The sequence below is a fragment of the Porites lutea genome, chromosome 5 (genome assembly GCF_958299795.1).
Source record: "Porites lutea chromosome 5, jaPorLute2.1, whole genome shotgun sequence".
In the NCBI taxonomy this organism is placed as follows: Eukaryota; Metazoa; Cnidaria; class Anthozoa; order Scleractinia; family Poritidae; genus Porites; species Porites lutea.
The window spans coordinates 25,212,514-25,227,321 of NC_133205.1; the positions used below are offsets into that span (position 1 = coordinate 25,212,514).

The following is a 14,808-nucleotide window of genomic DNA, read 5'->3' on the forward strand; positions in this document are numbered from 1 at the left end:
TCACCAAACTTCACTTTCCTTTAAACAGATCTTTTCGTAAAAGATCAGAAAACATTGATGTTAGTGGAGATCACGACAAAAAACGCAAGTAATAGCCTTGTCACGTTTGTCACGCACAAGCGATTTCCCGTCATCTTCTTCCTGCCGTCCGTATGGTGCCGACGGACGGACGTACGGTCACGTGACTACCAAAATTTCTCGAATGCATGGATAACCAAATTTTCTTATCCATGGTGCTCCGCTGCGGGTTGCGCGCGAGAGCTCCGCCTATAATTTGTTACCAAGCGTTTTTTTCGTTTTGAGAAGAGAGGGAAAGGAAGACAATCTGGGTGTGAATTAGGTTTTATTTTATCCCTAGGAGACTAAAAAGGCAACCGATTCCCGAAACCAATTAAGGGCTGTAGTCGGATTTCAATTGCGCTAATGATGTTGAAGTTGAATGCTGTCTTCAACACAGTGTGAGGACGTTTGGTTTTCTTTGTATTTATTTCTTTACATATCAACCTAAGCCATATCTGTATGGTAAAAGTATTAGCTGTAATCTACAACCCTAAGCCAGACAACGAGCATCCCCATTGTCTTTCATATGGGAGATCCCTGAGAAGACACTCTTCTTCCCGGATCTTATTTACACACATCATCATCATCATTCGGCCCCTTCCGGTCCGACTGGTCGGGATGCTCTGAACAATTACCTTATTTCACGCACTACCGGTCCGACACCGCGTTCGCAAGATCCTCCCTTTCAATTCCGGAATCCCTTACTGGAGCTTCACGTGGGTGTCCGATCGTTTTTAGCCTTTTTTTGGAAAAGCGATTACCACCAAGTACCGCCTTCACTCAGTCAGGGTTTCACTGCCATACAAAAATAAAATACTGACTTCTGACTTGTTTTCCCTTCCCTTTCCTTATCCAAAAGGCAGTGACACCTATAAACTGCAGATTTTGTCGGTTGGCCAATAAGTCGATTTGACTGTTTATAGCATTATAAATGTAACATTTATTTTACGAGTATTTTATTACATTATTATTTAGCATATTAAATTAACAAACTGTTATTCAGTGTTTTCATATCCTGCGTCAAGAATGTTACAGGGGATTCCCATATCACTAGGGTTTTGGGAATGGGGATGCCCAAAACGTGGGGATGCTCATATCACTGTGACTTCGCCACTTTAGAAACGCTAAGGAAACTGGGGTGAGTCAACCAGCGCAAAGACTTCTGGGATCGTTACTGAGCTATTAGTGAACTTGCGTAACCGGACAGGAGAGGGAAGAAGACGATTAACCTTGTGTGACAAGCGTGACAATAATTTTGTTTGAATAACTTTTCGCCAAACTTCACTTTCCTTTAAGCAGATCTTTTTGTAAAAGACCAGAAAACATTAATGTTAAGTGAAGATCACAAAAAACCACGTAAGTAATAGCCCTTTCCCGTTTGTCACACACGAGCGTTTTACCGTCCTCTTCTTCCTGCCGTCCCGGTTGCGTAAACTCACCAGGCTGATTTAGCAACAGAACGGGAACGTCAGTTGACCACGGCGCGCGCAAATCAAACAACTGGCTTGCCCAATGGCAGAGCGGCAAATTGAGCACCGGAAGTCGTGTTTAGTTCTTTCCGCGCGCTTTCCCGTCGTCAACTGACGTAAAAGCAGAAGCGCGATTAACAACCTCGTCCCCATGTACCAAATGAAAAGCGTGTTCTGGGTTTGAGAAGTAATCTCGGATCAATTTAGGTTTCTGGGAAACTGCCCACCTACCCCTCCCCTAAGCTAACATTAACACTTAGTTCTCACTTCGGGCAAAATGTTGGCTTGAGGGAGGGGTAGGTGGGCAGTTTCTCACAACCCTCAATTGATCCGTAATCTCTACATATATAGTCGGCTCTGTTGCGCACTGCTATTCGCTTCCGTTTCGTTGTCAACGGCATTCGAAAACAAAGTATGATACATACCTCGAAAGACTGGCTCTGAGTTGCTAACGGGAAAGGGAAGAAAGGATACACTTCCCCCTTAAAATTTAGTTGTCCCGTTTGCTTGCCAGACCAAAGTACGGTATCAGGACAAGTTTTTAAAGAGTAATATCTCATAACGCCAAGAAACAAGTCTATATTCAAGATGGGGACGGGGATAACTATCTCGCATTATGAGTAAGTAAATTAAAGAACTCAAACCATGACGCGCGTTCCAAACTTGGATGTGGTTTATTATAGTTACCTTAATGAACGAAGTCATTTATTAATTAGATTTTCATAGAGATCATCATAGATAGTTCGATTTCTTTCCTTTTTCTCGAAAAGTGGTGGAGTGAACTTTTTCCTACTAGAATTGCTTCCCTAGATAAGCCGAGGGGACTCTTGAAAACCTTCGAAATTAAAAGTGATTCCCCTTACTAATTCCAGGCTAAAAAGCGACAAGCTTGCCACAAATTAGGCAAAACACTATCTAAACTTATGGCAGTTTTCACCAGTAAAAAAAAAAACAAACAAACAAAATTACCTAATATGCTGTAACAATTTCTGAAATAATGAAGTACCAGCCATCGAAATTTTCATTAGGGTCCGCTCGTGAACAGTTCTGTGTCAGTACGCGAACTTACCATTAATCTCCCCCCCCCCCCCCCCCAGCTATACTAACCTAGTTAATCTCGGAACCAGATCTCACAATGCCCTACGCTGAAAAGTCGTGGGAGATCTGGGTACGAGGTTACAACCTAAACTACCGGCACCCAGTACATGAACAGAGGCGGATCCAGGGGTGCTACGAGGGTCTGGGGGTCCGGACCCACCCCCTCGAGTTTCCCCCTGACAATTGTGTCTAATTCACGCGTTCATCAAATTAAAATACGAGAATTGAGGGCTCCGAGTAGGAATGTTAATTAAACGAGAAACGGGGAGCGGGGAACGGGAAAATGAAAATTGGGAACTAAACGTAACTAGAACCCTAGCTCTGTCATTCTATGCTTTGTTCCCATTTTTTCAATTTCCCGTTCCCCGCTCCCCGTTTTGGTAATATCCCTTCGAACAGTCTGCTCTAAGTTAATCTGCAAATCGCGATTTGAGAATCTAGCGTGGAGGTTATGGACGGAAAGGCCGAAAAAAACAAAAGAAATATGAACCTTCAGGCTGAATCGAAGGGGTAAAATTGTGGCTAAAAGTGCAACTGTAATTCGAAAATACAGTGGAACCTCGATATAACAAACCTCATCAACATAACGAAGTGCTCGGTATAACGATCAATATTTTTATTTTGTCCCTGTAATAGTACAACATATGAAAAAAACTCAGTTTAACGAAACCTCGTTATAGCGAACATATTTTGCCAGTCTGCTGACACTTCGTTATATCGAGTGTCCACTGAAACATAACAACCCTAAGCGCTGTATACTACTCCATGCAGTGTCAATACTGAGAGTACTGTTTCATACCTGGTAAAAAGTTTAAAAAAAGGTTGCAAGATCTGCTACTGGGCAGGCAAGTTGCCAGAAAAATGCAACTCTAAGCATAATTTGCATGATGACATCATTTTAGTACTAAATATACGCCCACCCTCCCCCTACTCGCTCGTTTAAGACGTATCACTTTCAAACTTAACAGGTTTTTTAATTCTAAGGTCCTCTTTCTAGTGGTGTCGACGCATTTTTTCTTACTAGTGCATGTCAAAAGTTAAAAAAAAAACAACATGGAAAGGTCTATTAACGCCAACATAACATCAAGTAAAGTAAATTGAAAAAAAAGTTGACCTTGTGCACTATTGAGTAAGGAATATTCAGAGAAGAACAACTCAGCTTGGCAAGTCCCTACTTAGAACTGCTGATGGCACCTCATACAATAAGTTCACTTCATTAGTTTTTTCCCTCATCTTCACCGAGGGGCTAACTATTTCTTTCCTTTTGCTTTATAAAATGTCGAGGTAAGAGCTGTTATAGCCAACATTCCGCCTTTGAGCTTTCGCCTAGCGTTGAACTCTTTAAGTTTATCAAAGTACTTCTTATCCATTTTGTCTTTCTTAGCAGCATGACCCTACAAGAAATGACCAAATTATCCAGTCAAAGCGTTTTAAAGTTGACACTAAGCAAGTCCACGCAAGTCCGAGACATATGCGGTTAAACTGACATCACGGCTACCTTGCTAATGGCAATTTAGATTTTAAAATCACATTTCCGGATAGGACATATCGCAAGTTTCAAAATATTTAAAGAGCAAGGTTTAGCAGAGTCGGTTAGTGCGCGGCCTTCTGTACGGGAAGTTCCGCGTTCAATTCACACGTCTGAACTCGAATCCCTTTTTCAACTTCTTTCATATTGTTTATTGTTTTGATTGCCATAAGTTGTACAAAGCAAAAAAAAAAAATTATTTAAACTCTCATGGCGAGAGTTCCGTAGCTTTAAATACCGTAAAACGGAGCAGTGATGGAGAGAAGAGGGGGTAAAATAAGCGCGAAGTCGGCCTCAGGTTTGTTAATTTAAGAACCGTTATGAGTTACCGACGAAAGAGCTTTATCTTTACTTATCTCAACCTTTCTCGCCCTGTCTGAGGCTTACAAAATCTGCAAAGTGAATGAATGATCGTGGGAGGATCGTACGAAATTAAGTAACCTCGCCCACCTCGGCCCAAGCTCCCAGCTTCCAGTCAAAACTCAGTAAACATGGCGGCACTGCCCACTGGCAGCAAGAAGGAATACACTTGCAAGGCTATCTAACAAGCGATAAGAGTCAAACTACTGTCTAAATATAATGTGTCTGCTGTTGTTTTTACCTGCACCCACTTATGCTTGAGGGCTTCTCTTGCTGTTAATCTCTTTTTAGGATCCAAAACAATTAATTTCCTGACAAGATCCTAACGATGAAACAGGTAACTGAATTTAAACTTATAAACTTAAGCTTATTAAGCTCATGAATCCCGTTAAACGATCAAACCGTTTCGTCCTACACTGTGTTCGAAGAATATGTGCTTTATCGTTTAGCCGAGCCTCTCTCAACTTGGGATGGCTTTCAGTGTTTGATCTACATCAAACACTTTCACCAAATATATTCCATCCATCACAAACAAATTTTAACAATGCTGGACAAAAATGTTTGATCGTCTAGCCGGCGACTTAAGCTTATTTTAAATTTTTAGGTTTGTAGGGAGCTTTAAACAATAATGCAAATAAACAAGTCTCATTGATTACAAAAAAGGAAAAAAATTACATGTAGATGTACTAATATAGAGGCACGTAAAATTTAAGAAAGCCCACGGTGAGGTCAATCCTCCTGAATTCGACCTACCTTTGCGTTCTCTGACACTTCGTCCCACCATGGCGCTACAAACTCGTAATCACACTTTAAAATCCTTTGAAACATGGCTTGATCACCACGCTCATCATAAAAAGGTTCAAAACCACACAGCCTGAATTATTTAAAACAAAACAACTTAATCAAGGACTTTTACTTGTGAAATAAATTGTATACTAAAACACTCTTAAATAAAGATATGATGCGAAAGAAATCCCAAACGTTCAGTGGGTGGTGGTTTAATCATATTTGATCTGATTGTCCTCGATTACACAGAACTTTCCTTCGATGTACCTGGCTTAAATAACTAAAATAAACACAAAGTAAGGAAAAATAAACGCTTCTGTGTTCGTACAAGATTTGTGAGACTGGTCGTACGGAAGATGCCATATGCATTTCACAAAAATTAAACTGAGATAAAACAGTAAAACTTACAATATATATGCAATAACACCAACTGCCCACATATCACATTGTGTGTCATACGGCTTTCCCATCAAAACTTCAGGAGCTGAGAAAAATTAGAAAACAAACCATAAACAGGGTGTCAGAAAGTAACTCATCAAATAACGGTGCTACAAAAATATTACTTAAAAAAAAAGCTTTTTCACCAACTCGAAAACTACCCTGGGTATCAGAGGGTTTTTTTCTTGCATGGGGGTGGATGCCTTGGTGTCGGCCATAGGCTGACAGATCTTCATCTGAAGGCCAACGTTACAAGCAGGGAAGCCAGGAGAAAAACTAGAGAACTAGAAAAACAAAGACTCCCTCGGGTGTTCACAACTTGACAGAAAAACCGGATTGAGTGCCTTGTAGCACATACAATGGTACGCAATTTACAAGCTCACCCAACAATTACCATTTCTGTTACAGATTGAATCTAAAATGGCCAAAAAAGATGGGAGTATATGTAAGACGAGACTGGAACCAGGAAAAAGGTAAACTGGTAAGCAATATTCCATTTGATGCATACCAGTCTCATGAGAATGAAGGACAAGGACCACCTAAAAATATAGTCCTTAATTTTTGCTTGGAATTTTTGGGAATTTTAGCTCGATAGTGAGCACTCCTATGAATGGGATAGGAAAACAGGTTCTAATAATCATTGCTAATGCATTTCTAAAAGTGACTTGACGAGGAAACATGCAAAAGATAACTAATTAAAAATCCAAGCAAACATTCTGTCAAACTTAGAAAGCCAATGATAACACCCAGAAAATTTTGGGAATATGACCAATCACAGTGCATGTCCTTTCACAATCTTAAATAACCAACCCACAAACTGACAAAATACCATTGCTGTTAATTTGCAAATTTTCTCTAGCCTGCTCCAGTGACAAAACTAAACTCTGGTTAGTGTGTCTGCAAAACAGTGTCAAAATCCTTGTTCCAGGCCCCCTGGGATTTGAGTATGTGCCATGATTGGCCTGTTAAAAAAGCCTTTATTGATTTGCCCATCAGGATGAAAGCAAATTTTCGAAACACACTTCCAGTAATTTGTTGAGTCCGTTGGGAGCTTTGCAGACGTTACTAACCGAACTTAAATTTCGTCTGCAACACAGACTAGCTTTTTCTCATGCCTGATCTGCCTTTTCTTTGGAATACAATACATGTATATACACTCCCAAAATAATTTGGTCATCACAGTAGATCATAGTTTTTACCTGGTTGGTTGGTAGAATAAAAACTATTTGAGAGTTTTAACATTTTTATTTACCACAATATCCTGGGGTTCCACACACTGTAGCTGCTTGGTCACTTTCTCCAAGAATCTTTGACAAACCAAAATCAGCAATTTTTAGGAGGGCATCTTCACGGTCATCAGCATACAGAAGATTTTCTGGCTAAAATGTAACAGGCAGGCAACATTACAGCAAGAAAAACTGTACTTAAATACGTAAGCAAGTTACGAGAAAACTAGCAACGGACACTACTTACCTTTAGGTCACGGTGAATCATTCTTTTGCTATGAACATACTGCAATGAGTATTGAAAGAAAACATCTCTGGTTTAGCTAAATAAATCTTAAACAGTAAAAAGTGTTAATAGGCAAATCTTTGTTTACATTTTTTGCCTCATTAGCATATGCCTTTCATTCTCTGATCAAGCTATTAAGATAAATTCTCTGAATACTGAAAGAGCTTAACAATTTCAAATATTTGTGAAAATTTGAGCCAGACATACCAAATAGTTTAAGATTTCTAAATTATCTGTGAAAAACTCGGAACTTTACAAAGAATGTAGGGGCTCATTAACGTTTTTGCCACCCAGCAATTTGGCTGACTTTGGTGGCTCCTACTTCCTTTTTTATAGTTTGCCAAGAGCTGAAAATTGCACAGCTTTTTCCAATTAACCACCTCCGTCAACTTTTGAATTTAATTTGTGCATACCGCGATGCCTTCTATGGCTTAACTCGCATGCTAACAAGCAAAAATGCAAACAATGACGTCAGCAAAGATTCTGGAAATGATAAAACATGGTATTGGAATGATCAAACATTAGGTCTGAAACAGCTCACATAAGTGAGCTGATGCCCTCCCCCTACTGCTGCCCGCTCCCGACTTAAATCCAAATCGCAGGTAAAATAATTCATTAATTATAAAACTATGTATTAATGTTATTTCCTAATATTATTATCAAAATATATTATTGTTATCATGAAAATATTGAAATATTAGGCTGTTTCTGATTGGCTCCAATAAGATGGCTTATTTATCATTACCAGCCAGCACTTACAATCTTTGGAAGATGTTAAAGCAAAATCATGGTGGCAATATTTAATATTGCCCACTATTAATACAAATAATAGCAAGCTTGTTTCCAGGCAGCGGTGTGGCAGCCTCGAGCTCTGCCTTGGCAGTAGATAACATTCTCCTCAATCTGCATAAATTCTTCACATCATGCTGACAGCAGCCTCATTCATTATTATTGTTAAATACAGGGTCTTCATTGAGAATTCTGGTACCAGGAGAAAGGTGTAACATTGCCGGAGAATATTTTTAAAGAGGATCCACATCTGAGTAAAAAATAGTCATGGCTATGACCTTTAGCTGGAGAATTCTGCGTAGTAAATGGAGAATTCTTTGATCTCCGATGCCTAATGAACACCCTGTAAATAACCCGTTATTCTCAAGTTTACATCTTATGAGCTTAATTACATAAAAATAAGTAAGGATAAAATAACTTACAATGTAATTCAGGCAAGGGTACAGAATGACTGATAATTTTAAGAAGGAAGGGCGAAAAATAGAAAGAGATGCACAAAATGAAGCTTACTGAACTTATATAAATTGAAGTGGATTTGAAGGCAAAACCATCAGGACAAGCATTTTCCCACCAAGGTCCTCAGCTACGGGCCGGCTTACAAAGAATTCAGTGTAAAGCATTAAGTACACTTACTTCTAAAGCCTCACAGATTTGTCTTAAAGCTTCAGCTGCTTTGTGTTCACTGTAGTAACCTGTTTCTACAATTCTGAAATAGAATATGTTGCAGCATGAACACCACTGTTAAAAAAGTACATAATCATTTGAGTCAGCCATTTGGTGGAACACAAGTACTAAAGGAAAGGATGTGAGCCATAAGTGACTCCTGATTAAACATCAAATTCACACTTCAATTAACAAGGATTATACAATGCAAATTGGAAAAAACTGTTAAAATTGCATCAGACACCCCTCTCTAATAAACTCCCCCTGTCTAATAGACACCCTCATATGAGAATACTCCAAAATACTAGGAATTAATAAAAAGGAGCAAAATAATATGATTCATTCAGTTTCTTGTCGCTTGATTAACAAGGGTTTGCCTCTTTCATCTTGTTCAATATGTCAAATTCAAAGAAAGAATAGACTAACAATGGTAACTCAATAACCCTGAGAGAGAATTCTGACATAGATGTTGGAAGTTGGGATTTATCATGTCATCAATACTGTGTAATGACTAGTGAACTTTTCTCTGATTGCCCTAGAGCAAAGCTCCATTTAAGTTTGCATTTTGTTAATGCTTTGCACCTGAGTAGAGATTACATGTATGTCCAAACTTTCCACTTTAACTTCTTGATAATATCATCAGACTTAAATGCTGTTGCAGAGGAAATTTATTTTTTCCTCCTTAATGAAGGGGTGGGGAAGAAGCATTATGTTTTCCTCTTTTCGAAAAAGGGGGTATCTATGACATGTATGAAAGAGGATCTCTACAAAACATAGCTTAAGAATGTTAAAACTGTTCTAACTGTTAACTTTGCACTGCAGCTTAGCCAGCTATATATATAGTACACATATGTAAATTATTTTACTATGCCAACGCTGACCTGTCAAACAGTTCTCCTCCAGTAACTAGTTCCAGCACCATGAAGAATTGTGTTGGGGTCTCATAAACTTCTTCTAACTTTATCTTGAAAAAAATCAAATAAGTGTTGTTCATCCATAAAACAATCATTAATATCTGAACTTTCCTAATAGAAATTATCTGAGTGAAACTCAATTGATGTCATTTGAAGATAGTGACATTATATAAGCTATGATAATGTTCAAACAATCTAAATGAGTTAAATGCTCATTGACAAATAGTGTGCGGAATATTTATCATGTATAAATGGGATTGTAAAGCAGCACATCCAAAAAAGGTGGAACAATACTGGAAAATTCCAAAAGTGATCCCCCTTCCACCCCCCACCCCCTTAAAAAAAACGAATGTTTTTGGTTTAAAAATTCATGCCTTACTTTCCTGGGTTTGCTTCTCTCAAAAAATATTTTATAAAGGTAACTTAAACCTAAAAGCATTATGATTGAACAACAAACCAAACTCAATTTAGTGTACAATGTGTCAAACCCTATATGTACATTTGTACCACATACGATTTTGAAATGCAAAATGACTTAAGATTTAAACTTACAATATTTGGGTGATTGAGAGTTAACAGAATACCAATTTCGGTCTCAATTATCTTTGGGTCCACCTGCAAAAAACAATATTATAACATTTTAATTTTAATAAGAAACCCAATAATTAAAGAAAAAGAACAATATTTTATTACTATATTACAATGTGCAATATCACTATTATCATACTGCATCAATATCTATTTATTACTATACTGTATCACAGGTGTTTTAATGCTTTAGTAACACATTCCAACTTATAATATTAATGGAATTTTTGATGTATAAGCAAAGTACTGCTCAGAGGTGAGTTACATTGTAAACCCTTGATTACTACACAGGGAATAAACAAAGATATAACATTCTATCTGTCAACACAGTTAGTTTATAGTTGGCTTAAAGCTCAAGTAAGTAGAATTGGAATGCTTTTAAGGTGGATAAAGGTTGAGAGTGGCTATAAATTACACATTCTTTTAGAAATATGTTGGCAGGAAAAAAGGACGTTTGGAGAGTCAGAAATTTTTCAATACTTCTGGGAGGTTGTGAGACTTAAGTATATTCAATAAGTGAAACAACAAGTTTTAAAATCAAGACTTAAAAGACATAACCCCCCCCCTTCCCCTCACCTAAGAGGGCCTCTTTACAGAGTGAGAAGTTGAACAGTTTTTCTCATTGTAAATAAGAATTATTATTATTCAATGAGGTTCTGTACAGGAGAGATATGACAATCAATCCGCATGGTCTTAAAACAGCTAAATGAGGCAAGGAGAAGTTGGTTTGAAGAATGACCCATTACCAGGGGGGTACTCACCAAAGTTTTATAAGGGAAGGCTCCCACCAAGGTCCAACCCCTTACGTTCCATTTTATATACCATTTTTGACAGGCAAGGTACCACTTTCTTATACCTTCCATTGACAAACGGTACCCCTTTCACATACTGTAAACTTCCCATTACCACCCCCCCTATTTATAGGCCCATAAACAACCGTACATCCTGTTATAAGCCCCCTTAGCTTTTAGCTTGTATTGAAATGAGTTCGACAATTTGCGACATTTTGAAACTTAAAAAAGCTATCAAATTCAAAATGCACTTTGGTCGGCACTTCTATGTAGCAAGAATGTTCTGAAACACTTTTTTTAAGTCCGGATATAAGCCCCCCCCCCCCCCCCAATTTATAAGCCCTCCTAAAACCCCTTACAAAGTTGTATAAGCCCAAGGCTTATAATTAGAAGTTTACGGGACCTAGTTTTGAACTTTGTGCATCCCTTTTAACTACTGTAAATGCACAGTCTTGGTATAATTATGAATAAATCACAAAACTGGAATGTTTGCTAAGCCTTTTCACAGCCATAACATGCAGACGTTAGCCCTTTTGGGCCTTTATACAGACCAAAACTGAAATGACAGATTTCCTTACCCCTTTTATATACTTCAACTAGTGAAATCCTTACCCTTTCATAATACCTGAGACCTGAAAAAGGTAACCCTTTCAGTCGGAGCCTCCCCATATGTATAGGCCATTATAGGAACTACCTCCCCCTGGACACACATTAACTTAGAGGACATTACTGTACTGTGGGATGTTGAAGATGTAGCCTCTGACAACATTGAGGATCGATGGGGACAGAACTTAGTATAAATGGCAAGATTTTTAAATCCAAGTACATATACCACTACAAGAGAGGACTTGCAACATACACAAAACCGATTTCTACTGACTGAAAGAAATAATTTTATATTTTCTAGTTTTCCTGTTTAAAGTTACAGCTTTTGTTCATATGACACAAAAACAATTAATTTTTTAACATCTTAAGGCTAGGTAAGATAGTGTCATAGATTGCTTCATTAAGTTCTACCAATTTGCTAGCAGGTCAACTATGAAAGGATTTTTCTTTTCTTGTGTATCCATTATCCATCTATTCTCGTACCCCACAAAAGTTTCAAGCATGCAGTACAAATGAGATATCTTTTAAGGCATGTTTTGACATATGCATATAAAAACGAACTCTTCAAAGCCGCTTTTAATAAACTATTCACTTAAAATTAACCACATTCCCAAAAGAATGGATTTAAAATGAGCCATAGACTTACAATATCAAATTAAATGTCAAACGTCAATCATTGGACAAAAAATTCTGTCTTGGCATGTTGATAATCAGTGCTTCACTCAAAAAGTAGAAATGGTATTGCTTTGATACATTAAGTGGGTAAACAACCAAGCTCTATATTTATGAGATATTTATGTACTGAATGTTTCCTTGACTATACTGAATAGTGTAGGCTGGAATTTATTGTCAGTACGGGCTCTTGGATATCCAAAGCTGAATTCTTTAAAAAGAAAAATTTATCTCGCCAATGTCTGCACTTAGGACAACTTTGGAGTCTTTCGGGATTTAATGTGCGTAATGGCAAAAATAATAAACTTAAATATAGCAGTAAAAGTAGTTTTGAGACGTGCGTATACAGTGCTCTGAGATATCTAACTTGTAAACACAGACTGCTATTGTATTCACGTAAGTTCATTGTAGTAATAAAGCTATTTAGATTTTGGTTTTAGAACATTTAATTCATGTGGAGTTCCATTGAGCTTTTGTTTCTTCCAAAGATTGAAAATTACTGTCATTTTTGCAATGCAATCAAATGTCAAATTTGTCTGAATAAGTTTGTTTCCTCTTTATCCATTCTGCAACGCAACAAGATTGTCAAATATCTGCGTGAGCTAGAACATTTCCAGTTTAATTATTAGAAACCTGTAATGTTGTTTATTTCGGAAGAAAGCCCTCAATGGCTTCTCGACCTATAAACAAAAAATATCACGCTCGTAAGATGTAAGCAATTTCCTCTTCTCTACTGGAAACGACTGAGACGAACATAATTTTTTTACGTACGTTCACCATCATGACACAGCAAACTACCATAACAACAGTGTTACCTGCGGATCGTAACACTGTCACTACAGGAGGTAAATTAAGCATCAAACCGGTTGTGCATGTTCCGAAATCAAAACAGGATATCGTTCGATCGATGGAAATGAGTCTTAGATATACTCTACTAAATATAAAAAAAACGAAATGCATTTGCCTTTTACTTACACTTTTGGTTATCTCCTTGATTGCAAAATTCTTTCCTTTGGCTTTATTCCTGCCGATCTTGACCACCGAAGTTGCTCCCCTACAGAACAAGACAACAGCAAAAGAACATTCGCATAATTGATTTGCACAGTAAAACGATCATCAAGACGGCTCTTCGTAAAATCAGACAGATAGCCTAGGCAACGCATAAAAGAGTAGGGTTATATGTAAGCGATGGAAAGATTCCAACCAGAAAAACATACGAGACCGCCAAATTAATGCGACAAATGTAGACAAACCTTCCAAGTTCTTTCTCAATAACATAATTTTCATGTATGTCGACTTTTCTGGAGTTTTTAAACATGGACTTCGCCATTTCTGCAGCGAATGTCACGAGCTAGTACCAATTGCAGCCGCGAACAACGCTGTTCCACCGTCTATCGACTTCCACTGAAGAGCGAACTATTTGGAATAAATTAACGATTAACCACGAGATTCAGCTGCCACAAACATTGATCAAAAGTTCGCGGACAACAATGCAATGACGTCACGCGTTCTTCCGGGATCCAGCATCATGAATTTCGCAATTTTGTCTTATATTAAAGGTAACACATTTTCACGGCGGTTTTTTTTTCTGTTTCTCGCTATGTTTAAGGATACGTTTTCTAGAAACCAAAGTAGGAAATCATGGTTGATCAGTATTATGTGCTTTTGGAAAATGATCATTATAGTGAAGAAGTAAATATTTATCTAAACATCGGCAAGCTGAAAAAGGAGTCGATGTAATGTTAATGAATGTCTAAAACTTTACTATTGTTCTTACCCGAAATGTATTATGTTATTTGAGACTTAAAAAAAGAAAAAAACAAAACAACTGACAAAAACGGTAAAAACAACACTTCAAAGAAATACTCAGCAACAGACTTATGACCGGCCCAAGCGGCGAAGACGGACGGGAAGGCTCACTCGAACAGGGCTGACAGGGTACAGGTTTCATGTGTTTCATGAGTTGTTCAAGTATTTGAAAGGAATCAGGAAAGGGAAATCTGTTAATTGGCCTACTGAAAGGGCCTCCAATCAAAACATTTCGAACAGACGCAGCTTTGGTTACCCTTTTTTAATATATATATTCAGCTATTTCGAGACTGAGGTTGTCGGAAAAAGTGCACGCAACAATCCCGTAAGGTATTGTGGGTGGTTTTGAGTTCGCTGTTTTTCCAAGGAATGGACGTATGTCTGTGAGTGCTAAAGGAAAGCAACAAAAGTAGGTTCGACAGCTGCAGTGTCAGGAACAGTACTGATTGATCATGTACCATATTACCTTTCGGGATTGTCGCGCGCACATTTTTTCCGACAACCTTTCTCAAAATAGCTGTATGTAAGAACAACCATTGAAGCCCACTGCTTCTTGACGAATGTCTGAATGAAAAGCTCATTCGCTCACACCATGGTCATCATGCTATCAGCTATGCAATGTTTAATTGTTTTCTGGAATTACGTACTGAATCATGAGAGGTGATAAGGTGGGATGGTTATACATTACAATAATGAATTTACACCCAAGGCTTTTCGGCTTTTTA

The 14,808-nt window shown here is 38.0% G+C and overlaps 1 protein-coding gene across 2 annotated transcripts; it reads right to left on the bottom strand.

Moving 5' to 3' along the window:
* Window positions 1-2,623: 2,623 nt before the first annotated feature.
* Window positions 2,624-13,747, bottom strand: LOC140939089 (calcium/calmodulin-dependent protein kinase type IV-like). Of its 2 annotated transcripts, XM_073388648.1 has the most exons (11): window positions 13,528-13,743; window positions 13,250-13,328; window positions 10,170-10,232; window positions 9,585-9,667; window positions 8,674-8,746; window positions 7,213-7,251; window positions 6,992-7,118; window positions 5,710-5,785; window positions 5,269-5,389; window positions 4,757-4,837; window positions 2,624-4,021 (listed from the first exon to the last, which is right to left on the bottom strand). In XM_073388648.1, the coding sequence occupies exons 1-11, from the start codon at window positions 13,602-13,604 to the stop codon at window positions 3,878-3,880; spliced, it is 963 nt and encodes a 320-aa protein (XP_073244749.1). In that variant the 5' UTR covers window positions 13,605-13,743; the 3' UTR covers window positions 2,624-3,877. The 2 variants fall into 2 exon arrangements, with proteins under 2 accessions (XP_073244749.1, XP_073244750.1); XM_073388649.1 differs by lacking the exon at window positions 4,757-4,837 and having other exon boundaries at window positions 13,528-13,747.
* Window positions 13,748-14,808: the final 1,061 nt, after the last annotated feature.

Coding starts and splice junctions, on each gene's coding strand:
- LOC140939089 (XM_073388648.1), bottom strand. CDS start 13,604: ATGGCGAAGTCCATGTTTAAAAACTCCAGAAAAGTCGACATACATGAA. Junction 13,329..13,527: donor ATTGAGAAAGAACTTGGAAG/GTTTGTCTACAT, acceptor CTTGTTCTGTAG/GGGAGCAACTTCGGTGGTCA. Junction 5,786..6,991: donor TGGAACCCCAGGATATTGTG/GTAAATAAAAAT, acceptor AATTTTTCTCAG/CTCCTGAAGTTTTGATGGGA.